At 38.6% G+C, this 18,697-nt stretch overlaps 1 protein-coding gene across 1 annotated transcript in view; it reads right to left on the bottom strand.

The window, feature by feature from the left end:
* ANKIB1 (ankyrin repeat and IBR domain containing 1) overlaps positions 1-18,697 on the bottom strand; it is a 90,826-nt gene that overhangs the window by 55,137 nt on the left and 16,992 nt on the right. Inside the window, exon 3 of the mRNA XM_068972708.1 lies at positions 6,467-6,649. Within this exon, the coding sequence (XP_068828809.1) occupies positions 6,467-6,649 (183 nt within the window). The remainder of the gene's footprint in view (positions 1-6,466; positions 6,650-18,697) is intronic.

The following is an 18,697-nucleotide window of genomic DNA, read 5'->3' as shown; positions in this document are numbered from 1 at the left end:
CTATTTCTCTCACTTGATACAAGTTTTCTAATCCTAAAATGTCTTCTGGTAGGGATACATATAGAAGCAATGAGTGTATTTATCACAGGAAAGACTGACAGACTTAACTGCAAAAACACTGCCAAGATTTAAACATAACAACTGTGTTGCTTTTAATATATAAGGAATTTGTGACAATCAGTAAATTTAAAATATCGAATGTCACAAAAACACAAACATCCTGAAGTATATAAGCTCTTTACCTAACAAAATGGCCAACGTTTGAAACAAAAAAACAAAAAACCCAACGACCACCTTCCATATTGCTAAGGTCGCAGTGAGATAGTCCTCTGATATACTGTGGGTAAAAATAGAAATTGGTGTATCATTTGAAAACTAAGCATCACATCCCAGGAGTCTTTAAAATATTCATCTTTTGACTCAATAATCTTACTTACAGGAATTCATCCTAAGGTCTAATCGCAATGTGAACAGAACTGGTCATCTGCAATGTTACTTATAAAAGTGACAAAATACAACTAACTCAAATGTACTTTAAGGGAGTTAAAGGATATTTACACATTAATAGTAGTCCCCAGTCACTCAAAATATTTCCTATAAGTTTATAAATATCAAGAAATGTTAAGGAAAATAAAAAACTATAGGATACAAAATGTCCAATATCATTGCACTGATTAAAAATGGAAGGCAATGTTACAAGTATTATTTATAAGTGGTAGAAAAAATGAATATTTAAAATTTTTACTGTGCTTTTTATAAAGAGCATGTTTGGTTGAAAAAAATTTAATTAAAAAAAATTAAAGAAAATCACTGGGGATGTTAAAGAGCTTTAATCCCTGGCAGAGCATGCACTCAATGGGTCTGTAGTGTTACTCTTTTTATAAAGGATGGTAAAGCCTTAATAGTGAATACACCACACAGCACACTGTATTAATAGTCTACTACACTGATACAGGCATTCAGCTATAGTGCCATGAATCTCTACATATTACAGGTATCCTAGGACCCTAACTAGAAAAAGAAAAAAAAAATTAACCTAAACTTCTAATATAATTTATTATTATATCCCTCTCTAGGGATTAACTAAAAAGAAATTAAAAAGGGAAATTTAATCCAAACTATCCTTTGAAAAGTACCCCCACATCATCATGTACAGCTTGCTTTTAAGCTAATTTATAAAACACAGCTTTTCATGCAAAAACTCACAAATCCCTTCATGATTAAATTTGTAGTATTCATTCTAGCCTAGAAGTTATTCACCATGTATAACACTGCTTCTAAGTTCAGATTTGGGACTCCAGGTATTTTTTCTGCCCCAGTAATGAAAAACAGTATTTCTTAATATTCCCAGTGGTGGCAGTTGTATATTTCCTGGTATTAATTCCTAAATGTTCTTCTTTAGAGTAGCTTTCATTCTAATTTATGTTGAACAAAATAAAATTTGATTTAGATATATCAAGAAAAGAATAATGTAAAGCAACCTGTATAGATTCCTTTTTTAAAAAATACACAGCTTAAAACTTAAATAGGTAACAATGGAAGAAAAACAGTTCTTGAAGGAAAAAGACATACTGCCTTCATGAACATGTAACATGATCACTCTGAATCTCTACAATTGAACTAGGTTATGTGAAGCATTTTAATACATTGTTCAGTCCCAGGTCAGTAGGAGTCCAATATGCTACTGGGGAAGAGTGGGAAAATGCTCCAGGAAGAATGAAGAGGCTGGGCCAAAGTGGAAACCATGCTCAGCTGTGGGTGTGATCTGGTAGGGAAAGTAAAGTCTGATTCATTAGAGAATAATAACACATTGGAACCAGGAATGTTAGGGTCCCTGAATCAAGGTGAATTGGCTGTTGTCAAACAGATGGCAAGAGTGACCATCCACATTTCAGGAATCACTGAACTAATTAAAATGGATGGGAATGGGTAAATTAAATTCAGATGACCATTATATCTACTACTGTGGGCAAGAATCCCTTAGAAGAAATGGAGTAGCCCTCATAGTCAACAAGAGAGTCTGAAATGTAGTACTTCGGTGCAATCTCAAAAATGACAGAATGATCTTGGTTCATGTCCAAGGCAAACCTTTCGGCATCACAGTAATTCAAGTCTATGCTCCAAACACTAACACTGAAGAAGCTGAAGTTGAATGGTTCTATGAAGACCTACAAGACATTCTAGAACTAACATCAAAAAAAGATGCTCTTTTCATCACAGGAGACTGGAATACAAAAGTAGGAAGTCAAGAGATATCTGGAGTAATAGGCAAGTTTGGCTTTGGAGTACAAAATGAAGCAGGGCAAAGACTAACAGAGTTTTGCCAAGAGAATGTACCGGTCATAGCAAACACCCTCTTCCAACAACATAAGAGACAACTCTACATATGGACATCACCAGATGGTCAATACCAAAATCTGACTGATTATATTTTTTTTAACTGAAGATGGAGAAGCTCTACATAGTCAGCAAAAACAAGACCTGGAGCTGATTGTGGTTCAGATCATCAGCTCCTTATTGCAAAATTCAGACCTAAATTGAAGACAGTAGGGAAACCACTAGACCGTTCTGGTATGACCTAAATCAAATCCCTTATGATATACACTGGAGATGATGAATCAATTCAAGGGATTAGATCTGGTAGACAGAGTGCCTCAGCACTATGGACGGATGTTCATAACACTGTACAGGAGGTGGTGACTAAAACCATCTCCAAGAAAAAAGAAATGCAGTGGTTGTCTAAGGAGGCCTTACAAATAGCTGAAAAAGAGGAGAAGTGAAAAGCCAAAGGAAAGAGGGAAAGATATACCCATCTAAAGGCAGAGTTCCAGAGAACAGCAAGGAGAGATAAGAAATCCTTCTTAAGTGAACAATGCAAAGAAATAGAGGAGAATAATAGAATGGGAAAGACTAGAGATCTTTTCAAGAAAACTGGAAATACCAAGGGAACATTTCATGCAAAGATGAGCACAATGAAGGACAGAAACAGCAAGGACCTAACAGAGGCAGAAAAGATTAAGAAGAGATGGCAAGAATATACAGAACTATACAAAAAAGGTCTTAATGACCCAGATAACCCTAGAGCCAGACATCTTGGAGTACGAAGTCAAGTGGGCCTTAGGAAGCATCACTACGAACAAAGCTGGTGGAGGTGATGGAATTTCTGCTGAGCTATTTCACATCCTAAAAGATGATGCTTTTAAAGTGCTACACTCAATATGTCAGCAAATTTGGAAAACTCAACAGTGGCCACAGAACTGGAAAAGGTCAGTTTTTGTTCCAATCCCAAAGAAAGGCAATGCCAAAGAATGCTCAAACTACCATACAATTGTACTCATTTCACATGCTATCAAGGTAATGCTCAAAATCCTTCATGCTCGGCTTAAACAGTACATGAACGGAGAACTTCCAGATGTACAAGCTGGATTTAGAAAAGGCAGAGGAATCAGAGATCAAATTGTCAACATCCACTGGATCATAGAGAAACCAAGGGAATTCCAAAAAAAATCCTATCTACCTCTGCTTCATTGACTTTGCTAAAAGCCTTTGACTATGTGGATCACAACAAAGTGGACAATTCTTAAAAAGAAGGGAATACCAGAACACCTTACTTATCTCCTGAGAAACCCATATCAAAGACAAGAAGCAACTGTTAGAACTGGACATGGAACAGCAGACTGGTTCAAAACTGGGAAAGGAGTACATCAAGGCTGTATACTGTCACCCTGCTTACTTGTAAGCAGAGTACACCATGTGAAACGCCGGGCTGGATGAATCCTTAGCTGGAAACAAGATTGTTGGGAGAAATGTCAATAACCTCATATGTGCAGATGACACTAATGGCACAAAAGTGAAGAGGAACTAAAGAGCCGCGTAATGAAGGTGAAAAAGAAGAGTGAAAAAGCTAGCTTAAAACTCAACATTCAAAAAAAATGAAGATCACAGCATCCAGTTCAACCACTTCAGGCAGACAGATGGGGAAAAAGTGGAAACGTGACAGATTTTATTTTCTTGGGCTCCAAAATCAGTGCAGACAGTGTCTGCTGTCATAAAATTAAAAGTTGCTTGCTCCTTGGAAGAAAAGCTATGACAAACCTAGACAGCATATTAAAAAGCAGAGACATCACTTTGATGACAACAGTCCGTACAGTCAAAGCTATGGTTTTCCCAGTAGTCATGTACGGAAGTGAGAGCTGGACCATAAAGAAGGCTGAGCATCTAAGAACTGATGCTTTCAAACTGTGGTGCTGGAGAAGATTCTTGAGAGTCCCTTGGACAGCAGGGAGCTCAGACCAGACAATCCTAAACGAAATCAGCCTTGAATATTCACTGGAAGGACGGATGCAGAAGCTCCAACACTTTGGCCACCTGATGTGAAAAACCAACTCATGCTGGAAGATTGAGGGCAGGAGGAGAAGTGGGTAACAGAGGATGAGATGATTGGATGGCATCACCAACTCAATGACATGAGTTTAAGCAAACTCTGGGAGACAGTGAAGGACAGGGAACTGGCATGCTGTAGTCCATGGGGTTGGCAAAGAGTTGGACACAACTTACTGACTCAAAAACAACAACATGTAGGCAGTATCCCTCTCTTCTGCAGGAAGGATTAAAATGAAGGTGCCTTTCTCTTTTCTGTTGCTTCTATTTTCAGATTAATACAAACCATCAATAACCTTCAAAGCAGTCTAATACTGAAAAAGAAAACTAATTTAAAGACAAACAGGGAATAAAAGTGCCTCTTTTGCATCAGTGCATATTACTGCTACCAAAATACCACTGAAGAAAAGTGAAACAGTCCAACATATAAACTGTACCACTTTGAAGTCCTGTATAAAGTGATAGTATCTTCAAAAACTGTTTCAGAAGAGACTATGACAAAGGAGTTATTAAAGATATATTTATTTTCCCCCACAATTAAAACAGCTTTCCCCTGATTATATAGGTGAAATAAGTTCATTGTTGGAAAAAAATGAAAAAACAGGTACTTATTGACCCAAGTATATTGGTAACTGTTAAAATTTTAAAAGATGTGAAAGACACTCAGAAGAAGAGGATATTTCCAATTTCTCTCAATACCAACCTCACATTAGCTGACCCCTGAGTTGAGCTGAGCCTTAGTGTAGTCTAAGTACCATAGCATGACAGGAAAAATAATTTGAGATAAGGTTGAAAAGGCAAATAGTGGCAAGACCATATAAGTTCTTATATCTGAGCAAATAGTTTGGATTTTATTCTAAGTGCAATGAAAATCACTAAATGGTTAAGTGATATGATCTAATTTAAGTTTAATAATCTCACTCTGGCTACTGTGCACAAAATGAATTCTAAGGGGACTAAAACAGAAGGCAGCAGACCAGTTAGGAAACTACTATAGCAATCCAGATGAAAAGTGAAGGTGGAAAGGATGACTGAGGGAGGGAGGAGGAGAGAAGGAGAGAAGTAAATGGATTTAGGTTATATTTTTGGAGGTAAATTGACAGAACTCCCAGATTGTTTGGATGTGGTGAACTGAAAATGCTGCCAAATTTATGCTTGAGTGGTTGGAGGTAATGTTTACCGATACAAGGAAGACTTAAAGGAAACCCAGGGAGCAAAGTCCCTGCAGCCCAGGGAAGAAGTGTCTCACTAAGAAGGGAATGGTTAATTGTGTCAAGTGGTGCTGAGGAATTCAGGTAAGATGAGGAGAGAAAAGCACCAAGTAAGAGGAGGAGAGAGAAGGATTTGGCAAGATGGTGACTCTCGATGTCTACGTCAGTGCAGTTCCATCAGAGTAGAAGGGGAGAAAGTTACACTGCAAAGGGCTGGAGAGTGAAGGGAAGGTGAGGAAGTCAGAATGTACAGACAACTCTTAAATTTTGTTTTTCTCATATGAAGATCAGCGATGTGGGGCTACAACTGAAGGGGGCCAGGGACAGGAAGAGTGGTTAATGGAGAAGCTGTTTTGTATTTTAAGATGGGCGTTATCCAAGCATGTTTGTTGAGAAGAGCAATCCAGACAGGCAGAGACTGAGGAAATGGAGGACTGGATCTTGGAGTCTGCACCTCTCTATACAATTAAACATACGTATGGGGCTTCCCTCATAGCTTAGTTGGTAAAGAATCCGCCTGCAATGCAGGAGACTCTGGTTCGATTCCTGGTCAGGAAGATCCCCTGGAGAAGGGATAGGCCACCCACTCCAGTATTCGTGCCTGGAGAATTCCATGGACTGTAAGTCCACGGGGTCACAAAGAGTCAAACACGACTGAGTGACCTTCACACACACACACAAACATACATACGTCAAAGGACAGGTTTTCTGTATCTTTTTCATACTTATGGCTTTTTAAGATGTATTTTCATACTATGGCTATACAGATGACAGAATGTATAGCATACTGCAAAGAAGACCACACAAACTGGGTTTTAAAGAATAAAAAAAATTAGTACAATATTTGCATATTCTTTCATTAAAAAAAAACTTACCTCTCGTTTATCTAAAGCAGCATACTCAGCTTCTATTTCTTCAGCTTCAGGATCTCGTGAGAATACCATTTGAGACTCTAGATTGAGGGCCAGATCTTTGTGGTGCTGCTTTTCTGCACAATCACAAGGAGTATCTTTATTCTCATTCTCAGCAAACAGGTCTCCTCCATGTTTTACTAAAAGCTAAAAAAGATTTTTTCAAAAAACTTGTACCTATAGATTTAAATGACAAGTTATTCCATGCTACATATTAAAACTTTTTGATATAATAAAAGAAGCATGACCACAAATCAATAATATGTAATAATATGAAGTATGAAGTGACAGTTAGATACCAGTGGCTTCTGATTTTAAGAAGTTAGATACCAGTGGCTTCTGATTTTAAGATAGGCAATTACTGTTAATCGGTGTTAAGATGACTTCCTTTGATTAAAAACAACAAACCTGTTTCTTAAATTTTATAAAGAAATTCGTAAACATTCTGTCCAATCCAAAGTTTTACTTAAAAAATGAATAATTTTATAGCTATTCAATGCTTTAAATTTTATACATTTCTACAAATCTTTCTTAAACAAGAAGTGCCATTAACACCTGATGTCCTGGCAAGGCAGACAAAAATTTTCATTTGCGTCATTCATTATCAGTTAAACACTGAAATGAAATTAGGTTGAGCAAATCACTGAAGCAAAACTGTTTTTAATATTACTCAAAATAAGCAATGGGAATAGCTACTCACAGCCAAGGTGAGAAGATACTCCATCAAATCTCTTGATATTTAAAGGAAGGATATCACTCAAAGAAATCCCACTTGTAAAAATACATAAAAAAGCAACAATGTGTTTACTACTGAGGTTTCTGCTGATTTTCTAGAAGCTTAATACACTGTTACTAAGGGCTGTAGCTTCAAGGTTCCCCATTACATCTGCAGAGACACCGGGAAGGGCATGAATACCACGAGGGCCATAATCCAGGACACCCCTGAAGGACAGCCGAATAATTAGTCAGGGAGCCAATTCTTTTACAGAATTCACTCACCACCACATAACATAGTAACAGATACCACCTATTGTTTCCTGAGTGCCAAGCACTATGCTGAGACCTCTAACACATTTCCTTATTTAATGTTAACAACCCCAAGTAGCAGGGATACTATGATGTTTCAGAAGAGTTAAATAACTTAACCAAAATTACCCAACTAATAAGCAGCAGAACTGGGATTCAGACACAAGTTTGACCAAGTTCTTAATGACACTGTACTGACGCAAAGAACAGGTTGACCACAAACATTAAAGAAGTCACATGTATCCTGGGCCTACTGCAAAGTTCTGGCCAAATCTCATTTATGATCTAAACGTGAATACTTTCTAGCGATTTGCACTGTTTAAGGGAGCTAATCAAAATGGTAGCTTCTTTTCATTTTCATTCAACAAACGCAGATCTTCCTGTAAAATTCCTTTACTGCCTCTACAGTTCTCGTGGTTCCTCTACAGTCATCCCAAGAGGCCCTGACAAAATCAGGGACCTACACCAATGCCAGGCCTGGAAGCCACTCACAAACCCAGTGGACATGACTCTGGCTTCCTGCTCTAGGCCAAAGGTATTCCTCAGAGCTAAGATGGTTGACAACAGTTTTTAAGTTGTGAAAACAAGCAAACAAATCAAGAAGAATATGAAACACAGACTTGTGGTCACAAAGGTTAAAATAGTTACACATTACATCTGTCCCTTTAAAGGAAAAAAGTATGCGAAGCAGAAGTCTCAGCAGTCACTTATCACCTGGAACCCTTCAGTCTAAGTGTGGTCTGGGGACCAGTGGTATCACTGGGGGTTTGTTAGAAACGCTGAATCTCAGTGTTACCACCCAAGCCCCTCCCACTCCAGACCTCTATATCAGAATCTGATTTTAATCTCAAGGAGATTCTTATGCACATGGAAGTCTGACAAGCAATGACCCTACATTCTGGCCTAAGTGGTATGGAGACTGGTATATTTATATTACCTACTCTATTTAATACTGGGAAGTAATAAGCCCACAGACTTACCATACCAACTGCAGGATCTATTACTGTTTTCAGCCTTTAAGCTTCACAGGCTATCCAACATAAAACAATTTGCTTCTGACTGCTACAGAACTTGCCTGGAGAATCCCATGGATGGAGGACCCTGGTGGGCTGCAGTCCATGGGGTCGCTAAGAGTCGGACACGACTGAATGACTTCACTTTCACTTTTCACTTTCATGCATTGGAGAAGAACATGGCAACCCACTCCAGTGTTCTTGCCTGGAGAATCCCAGGGATGGGGGAGCCTGGTGGGCTGCCGTCTCTGGGGTTGCAGAGTCGGACATGACTGAAGTGACTTAGCAGCAGCAGCAGCTACAGAACTAAGAGCTGACTTTGTTCTCTGGTTCTTTATTCAGAGCAGTAGGAAATGATTTCTAAAAAGCACACTGGGATAGCTTTCAAAGCCATGATTTGATTTACATCCAAAATAGATACTACCATGGAAGACATTCCAAGTACTAGCAAACAAGATAAATCATATTTAACTTAATTACTCCAGTCTTTAGCAAAAGCAAAGACAAAATTTAAGAGGCTGTGCCATTCCAAAATATTGGTGAGAGGAACCTTCCAGTCTGCCTTCCATGGGTTTAAAAAAAAAGAAAAAAAAAAGAGTGTATGGAGAGGGAATGTGCGAGAAGTCATTGTTGAGAGTCACTTTTGACAATTTTCAGAACTTGAGATTTCTTACCTTGACTGGTGATCTGTCTTCAAAAGCAGTCCCAAAATGAGTCTGATGGGAGTATGGTGAGGGGTCCCCAAAACCTGTATCTCATTGCTGGAGAGATACCCGTGATGGGTGATGGAAGGGAAGGTTCATGTTTGCAGCATGAGTCCATTTGTCTTGGCAAGGAAATCAATATATATGCTACTTTTGTCAGAGAAGCTAGCTAGCTAACAGCAGTACTGCCTGACACTGGAGGAGGAATTCTTAAAAAAGCGTTTCAGCATACTGACCTTTGGGGCCTAAAGTCGAAACACCAGTAAACACAAGATGTCAAGACATGTTAAACTTCTGCTACATGAGTTAGTTGCTCAGTCGTATGCGACTCTTTGCAACCCCATGGTCTGTAGCCCACCAGGCTCCTCTGGTCCTGGAATTTTCCAGGCAAGAATACTGGAGAGGGTTTCCATTCCCTTCTCCAGGGGATCTTCTCAACACAGGAGATCAAACCTGGGTCTCCTACATCGCAGGTGGACTCCTTAACGTCTCAGCCACCATTTCCTGCATAAAGTCAGATGTTTTGCTTTTGCATAATAGGGAGTTACACCTGGTTCTGAAGAGGCAGTTTTTAAATGCTTCAACCAAAGCATCCAAGTATCATTTTCTTCACTCTCAAACAAGGAGAACTCAATATTTTATTCAAATATATATATATTTTAGCCTATCTCACATACTTGGTGGTATATACAATTTTCTACCTTCAAAGAAACATCCAATTATCACCGTCTGAGCACATCTCAGTTCATCTCATCTCAGTTTATCGATGTTGTCTTCCTTTCTATTCATAATCCCACAAGAAGAGGGGAAGGACAGCCCCGAGTTGATGACAAATCCCTTTCCACCGCTTTGATCCTTCATCTAAATGGCTGGTGACTCTGCATAAGTCGTTTAACTTCTGTAAGCCTCAGTTTACACAGGTCCATTTGTAAAATGAGGCTTACATTATCTTGAGAAAAAGTGTAAAAAGAAAGATGATTCTTAAGAGTCCGTTCTAGTAAAATTCCCATTTCCTAATCTGTGTCCTCTATGACCCTGAGCACTCCATTTCTCCCACCCCCTTCAGTCTCTGACTCTACTGGCTCCTGGCAGAGGAGTCCCCTATCTTAATTCTGTTAGTCCTCTAATGACTTCCTTAATACTTTCTCAGCCACATTTCTGAAATTAGTGACTGACACTCATTGTCTCTACATTTCCTCAGCAAATTACTCAATTTCTCCCAGCAATCTAACTTCTACTCTGCCCACTTCACTCTAATATTATTCCTGAAAGTCATTAATACCTCTCAAAACCAGCCGCCTTTCTTAGTCTTGTAATTCCTTGCCCTTTCTGAAGCATGTCAAATGACTGACTGCCTCCTCTCCTTGAAATTCTTCTCTTGGCATCCTTGATGCTGAATTATCTTGGTTCTCTTCTCTGCTTTTCGGTTTTTTGTTGTTGTTGTTGTAGGCCACTTCTTGTTCTCATTCCTTTAAACACAGACATTCTCCAAGTTGATGCTGTGACTTTAATTCTGTAATTTCATCTATAATCTAAAGTCCTGTCCTTGGATTTGTCATCTATACCTTATCTTGCTTTTAGTTATCAACTCCATGGAGATAACATTTGATTCTAAATCTAAATTCATTACCCCCAGTTGGTTCTAACTTTTAACAGCCTGAATACCATTTCATGTGGATAATCTAAGACCTCAATTTTCTTCTAAATGACAATTCAAGATATTCGCCTTTCCTTCTAACCAATTCCTTCATCTCATCTCACTGTTAATTTTTTTCTTTATACTATTGAAGAACACTTCATATACAACACCTGAACTCACTTTTTAGATGTCTGTCAATTGCTAGCAGGCTTCAAAGTGAACTAGGTCCAAAATCATGCTCAGTTTACTTAAAACTAAAGTTAATTTGTTCTACTCTAATTATAGATATGATAGCAGATTGTTATACAAAATGCAGAAAAATAAAAATGAGAAAATTATATTATCCAAAGATAGCTCACCATTGTTAATATTAACATTTTAAAGTCTTCATCATCTTTAACCTTTCTCTTACTTTCTTCTATAAACTGACCAAGTCACCAAAATCCATTTGTCTCATTCTTTCCATTTCTAATACCACTGCACATATCCAGGCTCTTTATCAATTCACAGCAGAATCAGTGCAATAATATTCTAACTCCTATCACTCCTTCTAGTATATTGGTTTTCAACTGTGGCTGTACACTGGAATCATCCGGAGAAGTTTTATTACAGGGGGCCCACGCTCAGCAATCCAATTTTATTGGTTTGAGATACAGTCTACAGAATGGGATTTTGTGTGCAGACATAGTTAAAACCACTGTTCCAACACAAAGGTTTCCAAATTGTTTAAGAATCACTTGGGTAGTCTGATAGTTCTATTAGGGTGATCTGGAATGGAGACTAAGTATACGCACATTTTACAGATTATTCCATTGTAGGTCCCACAGATTACTGCCCTCGGCTAAGGCTTCTCAAACTTTATGTGAATATGGATGACTTTAGCGTTCCTGTTAAACTACAGATTCAGACTCAGGTGATCTGAGATAAGGCCTGAGAAGCTGTATTCCCAACAATACCCAAACTGATGCCAAAGCCAGTCTGAGGAATAGTGTCTGGGTAGCAAGGCTTTAAGAACCACTCCTTTATCAGTACCCCCTTTCAAATAAAATCTATTCTACATTACAACCATTAGGTTAATCTTACTATATTTGCTTTCAAAATAGCACCAATCAAGAAAATTAAATGGCTCAATTTTCTATAAATAAATTTCAAATTAGCACTTAGGATTTTCTACTTACTATGACTTCTATCTTCATTTTAAATCATCTGTCTTATCAAACTTCCGCAAAATACTTCAATTTGCATTTGTTTGAGATGTAGAGCAGTCCTTCTCAAACTGCAACATGCAAACGAATAACCAGTGAAATTTGCTTAAAGCATTCCTGGAGTCTACCCCAGAGATTCCTATTTGGTATCTGGAGGTCTGGCACGCACAAGAATTTGTATTTACAACAAGAGTTACTGATGCTACAGGTCTGAGGACCACATTTTGAGTAGCCTCCTCCAAATACTTAAACTGAAGTCTTATCCACTCAAATACTATAATCCAAAATATTTTCTGGGCTTAGGAAAATTAAAAATTAAAATGATCTTTCCTTCCCTTCAGTGCCTGTAACAATATTTTGGATACAATAATGAAATCATAACTATCTTGATTAAAAATTAGAAAATCGAGGCCCAGTCAGGCACAGTTACTTCTAGTTGCTAAGTTGGGACCACAATTTCCTTGTTCTTTTTTATAGTTTTAAAACCCCAGGTGCTAAAAACACAATTATAATTAAATAAAACTTTTCAGTATAACTTGTGAATGATTTTTATGGCTTTTCAATGAAGTGTGAAATGCTCTGACAGCTGCTGAGTGTCATATAGGCCCTGTGGCTATAAAGGGGAAGTAGGACTTACCAGCTTTGGTTTTCCAGTGACCTTTATTTGATCTGACAATAAGCAGCAACACTTAAAGCTTTGAATAAGCAAGTAGGACAGGGGTGCATAGGAAATATCTTAAGATAATACTCATTTTAAAAAACACTTTTCACAGAGTTGAAGCACTATTAAACACGACAGTCACCTCTGTCACGTCAACCATTTCTTGAATCACTGTGACAGGTGAAGCACCAATATAAATGAGGCCTAATGACTGGGCTTGCTCTACGGAAGTCGGCCAAGGGGAGAAAAATCACAAATTAGGCCTTGCTAACAGACCTATGCTGGCCAAGAAGCAATAGTTAGAACCTTGTATGAAACAACTGACTGGTTCAGGATTGAGAAAGGAGTATGACAAGGCTGTTTACTGTCACCTTGTTTATTTAACTTACACGCGGAGCACGTTATGAGAAAAGTCAGGCTGGATGAGTTATAAGCTGGAATCAAAATTGCTGGGAGAAATATCAACAACCTCAGATATGAGAATGATACCACTCTAATGGCAGAAAGCGATGAGGAACTAAGGAACCTCTTGATGAGGGTGAAGGAGGAGAGTGAAAAACCAGTTTAAAACTCAGTATTTAAAAAACTAACTTTATAATAGCCAGGAAATGGAAGCAACCTAGGTGTCCATCAGCAGATGAATGGATAAGAAAGCTGTGGTACATATACACAATGGAGTATTACTCAGCCATTAAAAAGAATACATTTGAATCAGTTCTAATGAGGTGGATGAAACTGGAGCCGATTATACAGAGTGAAGTAAGCCAGAAAGAAAAACACCAACACAGTATACTAACACATATATATGGAATTTAGAAAGATGGTAACGATAACCCTGTATGTGAGACAGCAAAAGAGACAGATGTATACAACAGTCTTTTGGACTCTGTGGGAGAGGGAGAGGGTGGGATGATTTGGGGGAATGGCAATGAAACATGTATAATATCATATAAGAAACGAATCACCAGTCCAGGTTCGATACAGGATGCTTGAGGCTGGTGCACCGGGATGACCCAGAGGGATGGTACAGAGAGGGAGGTGGGAGGGGGGGGTTCAGGATGGGGAACATGTGTGTGCCTGTGGCGGATTCATGTTGATGTGTGGCACAACCAATACAATATTGTAAAGTAATTAGCCTCCAAATAAAATAAATAAATATAAATTTAAAAAAAACAAAACAAAACTAAGATCATGGCATCCGGCCCCATCACTTTGTGGCAAATAGAACGGGAAAAGGTGGAAGCAGTGATAGATTTCCTCTTATTGGGCTCTAAATCACTGCAGCCATGAAATTAGAAGACAACTGCTTCTTGGCAGGAAAGCTATGACAAACCTAGACAGTGTGTGAAAAAGCAAAGACCTCACTTTGCCGACAAAGGTCCACAGAGTCAAGACTATGCTCCGTCCAGTAGCCATGTACAGTTGTGAGAGCTGGACCATAAACGCAGAGTGCCAAAGAATTGAGGCTTTCAAACTGTGGTGCTGGAGAAGATCAATCCTGAATATTCCTTGCTGTCCAAGGAACTCTCAAGAGTCTTTTCTAGCGGTGTGCGGACTGATGCTGAAGCGCCAATACTTTGGCCACCTGATGCAAAGAGCCAAGTCACTGGAAAAGACCCTGATGCTGGGAAAGATTGAAGGCAGAAGAAGAGGGTGACAGAGGATGAGATGGACATTGCAAGTACTGAGCCTGCGTGCCGTAGAGCCCACACACCGCGACTTCTGAGCCTGCGTGCCGCAACTACTGAACGTGCATCTACAGCCTGTGCCCCGCCCCCCAAGAAGCCCATGAACCATAATGAAGAGTAACCCCGGCTCGCCTCAACTATAGAAAGAACTCACGTGGCAATGAAGCCCTAGCAAAGCCAAAAATAAATTAAATTATAAGAAAAACTTTAAATATACACTTTCTGGGCTTTCACAGACAAATGTTTGCTTACCCTTGGAATGATGCTTTGAAATATGAAAAAATTACAATTAAAGGGACTTTAATTTGCATTAATAAACGTTCAACATATAAACATTTCTAATTTTCAAACTGCAGTCTACTCTTCTTTGTGTTACTTTTATCTCATAAATAATCTGAATGCTTAGTTTGTCGAACTTCAAATTTTCCTACTTAAGGAAAAAGTAGGATTTGATATAAGCATCTGTTGTTAGAAGGTGCCCTGTAGAGATAAACAGAAGGGGCTGGCCAAAATAGGCATGGAAGAACTGTATTCTGCAAATTAGTGGCATGAGTTTGACACAAACAAAACAAAACAAAACAAAAACATTGTCAAGATAAACCCAAGTATCCAGAGTAGATATGGTGGTAATGGTAGCATCATTAATAGGAACAAGGCAGCCCAGAAGAGGAGCTGTGAATAGAGAAGCTTGAGTACAGTTTTGGAAACACTAAATTTTACAGACTGTTGGAATGTTCGTATGAGGAAATCAACTAGGCAGTAATATAGCATGAGAAACTTCAGGGTGAGTTCTCCATTTATATGTATGTACGTGTATGTTTATGTGTGTGTATATATACATATATCAGTATATCTATATCTATATCTTTTTTAATATAAATTTATTTATGTTAGAGGTTAATTTTATTGGAGGTTAATTACTTTACAATATTGTATTGGTTTTGCCATACATCAACATGAATCCGCCATCAGTTCAGTTCAGTTCAGTCGCTCAGTCACGTCCGACTCTTTGCGACCCCATGAATCGCAGCACGCCAGGCCTCCCTGTCCATCACCATCTCCCGGAGTTCACTGAGACTCACGTCCATCAAGTCAGTGATGCCATCCAGCCATCTCATCCTCGGTCGTTCCCTTCTCCTCCTGCCCCCAATCTCTCCCAGCATCAGAGTCTTTTCCAATGAGTCAACTCTTTAGCCACTGATGCCTTCACACAGACAAGTTTCTAAAAGAACTCTATGATTAAGAGGTTTTTTATGTTATGTTCTGTGTATGTACATGTGTGTGCCCCTTTATCTTACTAGAGAACATCATTATTACAGAGAGAAGGGGAAGTTGTAAACATTTCATTTAAATGGTTCAAAATAATGAGCCACAAGAATCTGTGTGTTTAAATGCACATACAAAATTGCCCAATGTTGACTTTATCAACTCTGTCCTTAAATAAACACAGAAAAAAACACCTTCAATAGCTAGAAAAGACATATTTCCATAGACATTTATAAATAAATCCTTAAGAGTTAAAAAAAAAATAGTTTGGCCTTAACCGTGGAATAAAATAATCAATTTAACCTTGAAGGCCAGACATTAAAAATGAGATCTATTTTGCTACAATCACAGATTAACAGAAAAATTAGTGCTAAAGGGTTCTTTAGTCTCCCTGATGGCTCAGTGGTAAAGAATCTGCTTGCCAATGCCAGAGATGCAGGAGGCACGGGTTTGATCCATGGGAAGGAGATCCAACCAATCCATTCTGAAGGAGATCAGTCCTGGGATTTCTTTGGAAGGAATGATGCTAAAGCTGAAACTCTAGTGCTTTGGCCACCTCATGCGAAGAGTTGACTCACTGGAAAAGACTCTGATGCTGGGAGGGATTGAGGGCAGGAGGAGAAGGGGACGACAGAGGATGAGATGGCTGGATGGTATCACTGACTCGATGGCCGTGAGTCTGAGTGAAAAGTTGGTGATGGACAGGGAGGCCTGGTGTGCTGCGATTCATGGGGTCGCAGAGAGTCGGATGCGACTGAGAGACTGAACTGAACTGAACTGAAAGGGTTCTTTTGAGATAACTGTGATAGTTACCTCTTGGATGGTTGGACAGCTTCCTCTTCTTTGATAATCTCAAAGAAGCTGAGTGACTGAAGGTCTACAGATAATCACTGTGAGGATCAGGACTAGACACCACTGCTCTTTACACCATATTATGATAGCTTAATGAAAAAAGTTAATAAACATCTCATAATTCTTTCACTCAACCCAAGCCCCTTATACCATGCTTGGTACCAATGAGCATTATGAATACTAGAAGACCTTACACAAAGACACTAAAGGACTAATACTCTAAAAGGACAGCTATAGAGTAGGTTATATATGTCAATGTATTTGTTTTATGTACTAGAACTAGAAAACACAATAAGGCCTCTGGGAATTAGTTAATGTACACTTTCTTGTGAAACTCTTTGTGTTTAGTTAACAGTTAACATTATCAAAAGTCATTCAAGACCTGAGGCTGGGTAAATATACAGTCAAGTATATAAAACAGATTTAAAATAGCGTTATATGGGTAAAATGATATGCTAAAATCTGTTGATGACAACTAGAATAAATGCAATGAAGGTATTTATAGGGTTCTATTTATGGTTTTTACATTAAGTCAAAGAGCTCTTCTGAATACAGAAAAATGAAAATAGTTATTGAATGGTGTGATACACAAACACATAAATGTGTTGGCAAAAATACCACATTCACCTTTTGAAAACAATTTAATAAACCCATCACTGTAACTGCTAAGTCACTTCAGTCGTGTCTGACTCTGTGTGACCCCACAGACGGCAGCCCACCAGGCTCCCCCGTTGCTGGGAATTTGCAGGCAAGAACACTGGAGTGGGTTGCCATTTCCTTCTCCAATGGATCAAAGTGAAAAGTGAAAGTGAAGTCGCTCAGTCGTGTCCAACTCTTAGCAACCCCATGGACTGCAGCCCACCAGGCTCCTCCGTCCATGGGATTTTCCAGGCAAGAGTGCTGGAGTGGGGTGCCATTGCCTTCTCCACCATCACTGTAAACTTTCTTCAAAATCAACAACTACTAAAGCAATGCTTATAGAGAATTTTTGGAAGCAAGATATAAAGCAGCAATTTAAAAGTAATATTACTATCAAGAACAAGCTATTTTCTACTCTAGCTCACTTGAAAATTATTAATATGATGCTGATGCAGTCCTGTCAAGAACAAGCCACCATAGCAGCGATTCGTTCATAAGAGGTGGGCGCAGAACAATATATTAAAAAAAATTGTGTAAAAGCCTCAGGAATTCTGTCAATAGTCTCATTCCATGCTAAATCCTAGGATATCCTTCTACCACACTAAGAATCAATGTTAGAAAGCAAAGCTTAAGATTAGTTTTAAGTTAATGACCGTCACTGGACTTCCCTCATAGCTCAGTTGGTAAAGAATCTGCCTGCAATGCAGGAGACCCTGGTTCGATTCCTCGGTTTGGAAGATCCCCTGGAGAAGGAAATGGCAACCCACTCCAGTGTTCTTACCTGGAGAATCCCATGGGCAGAGGAGCCTGGCAGGCTACAACCCTTGGGGTCGCAAGACACGACTGGTCGTGTCTAAACCAACCAACTAAATGACTGTCACTAGCTAAGTAGTGGGCAAAGGTGACACAATTCCAAGAGCTGAAATGACTAATATTCTAAAAGATCAGTAAGTATCACAAATAAGAGCAAAAAACACAAGATCAGATCAGAAGGCTTCCAGAAGTTGAGAACAACTGACACTCCAGATACACTGAAGAAGTCACATAAATGGCCATAACCTTTTAACATGAGTAAGAAAATGGAGAACCTTCATGTTTTTTTGTATATTTATCAATTTAGAAGTATAAGTTTATACACATGAATAATATTACGGAAATACTAAATTTTCGGATGTATATTTTAATCTTATTAACATATATTTAATCTGGAAAACCACTTTTCTAATCAAGTCATACATTTCTGGTAAATGGACACTCTGATTCAATTTATAATGCTCCCCACTGAAACTTAAATACATTTATGCAAAACAATGTCTAAGAGTTATATATGGACTGACATGTATATAGCTGAGAGAATATAGCTGTATAGCAGCGACGACAGTATAAAGAATAATGATTTCTTAGCTTAGTTAAGATCCTATACTATATGGCTGATTTTATCTAAGCTTGTTGTTAGATATATAGATGAAAAACATTGATGGAAAAATTCAAATACAAAGTAC

Source organism: Capricornis sumatraensis, chromosome 5 (assembly GCF_032405125.1).
Source record: "Capricornis sumatraensis isolate serow.1 chromosome 5, serow.2, whole genome shotgun sequence".
NCBI classification, from domain to species: Eukaryota; Metazoa; Chordata; class Mammalia; order Artiodactyla; family Bovidae; genus Capricornis; species Capricornis sumatraensis.
Note: the sequence above shows the minus strand (reverse complement) of the source record. Positions and strands in the feature narration are given on the sequence as shown.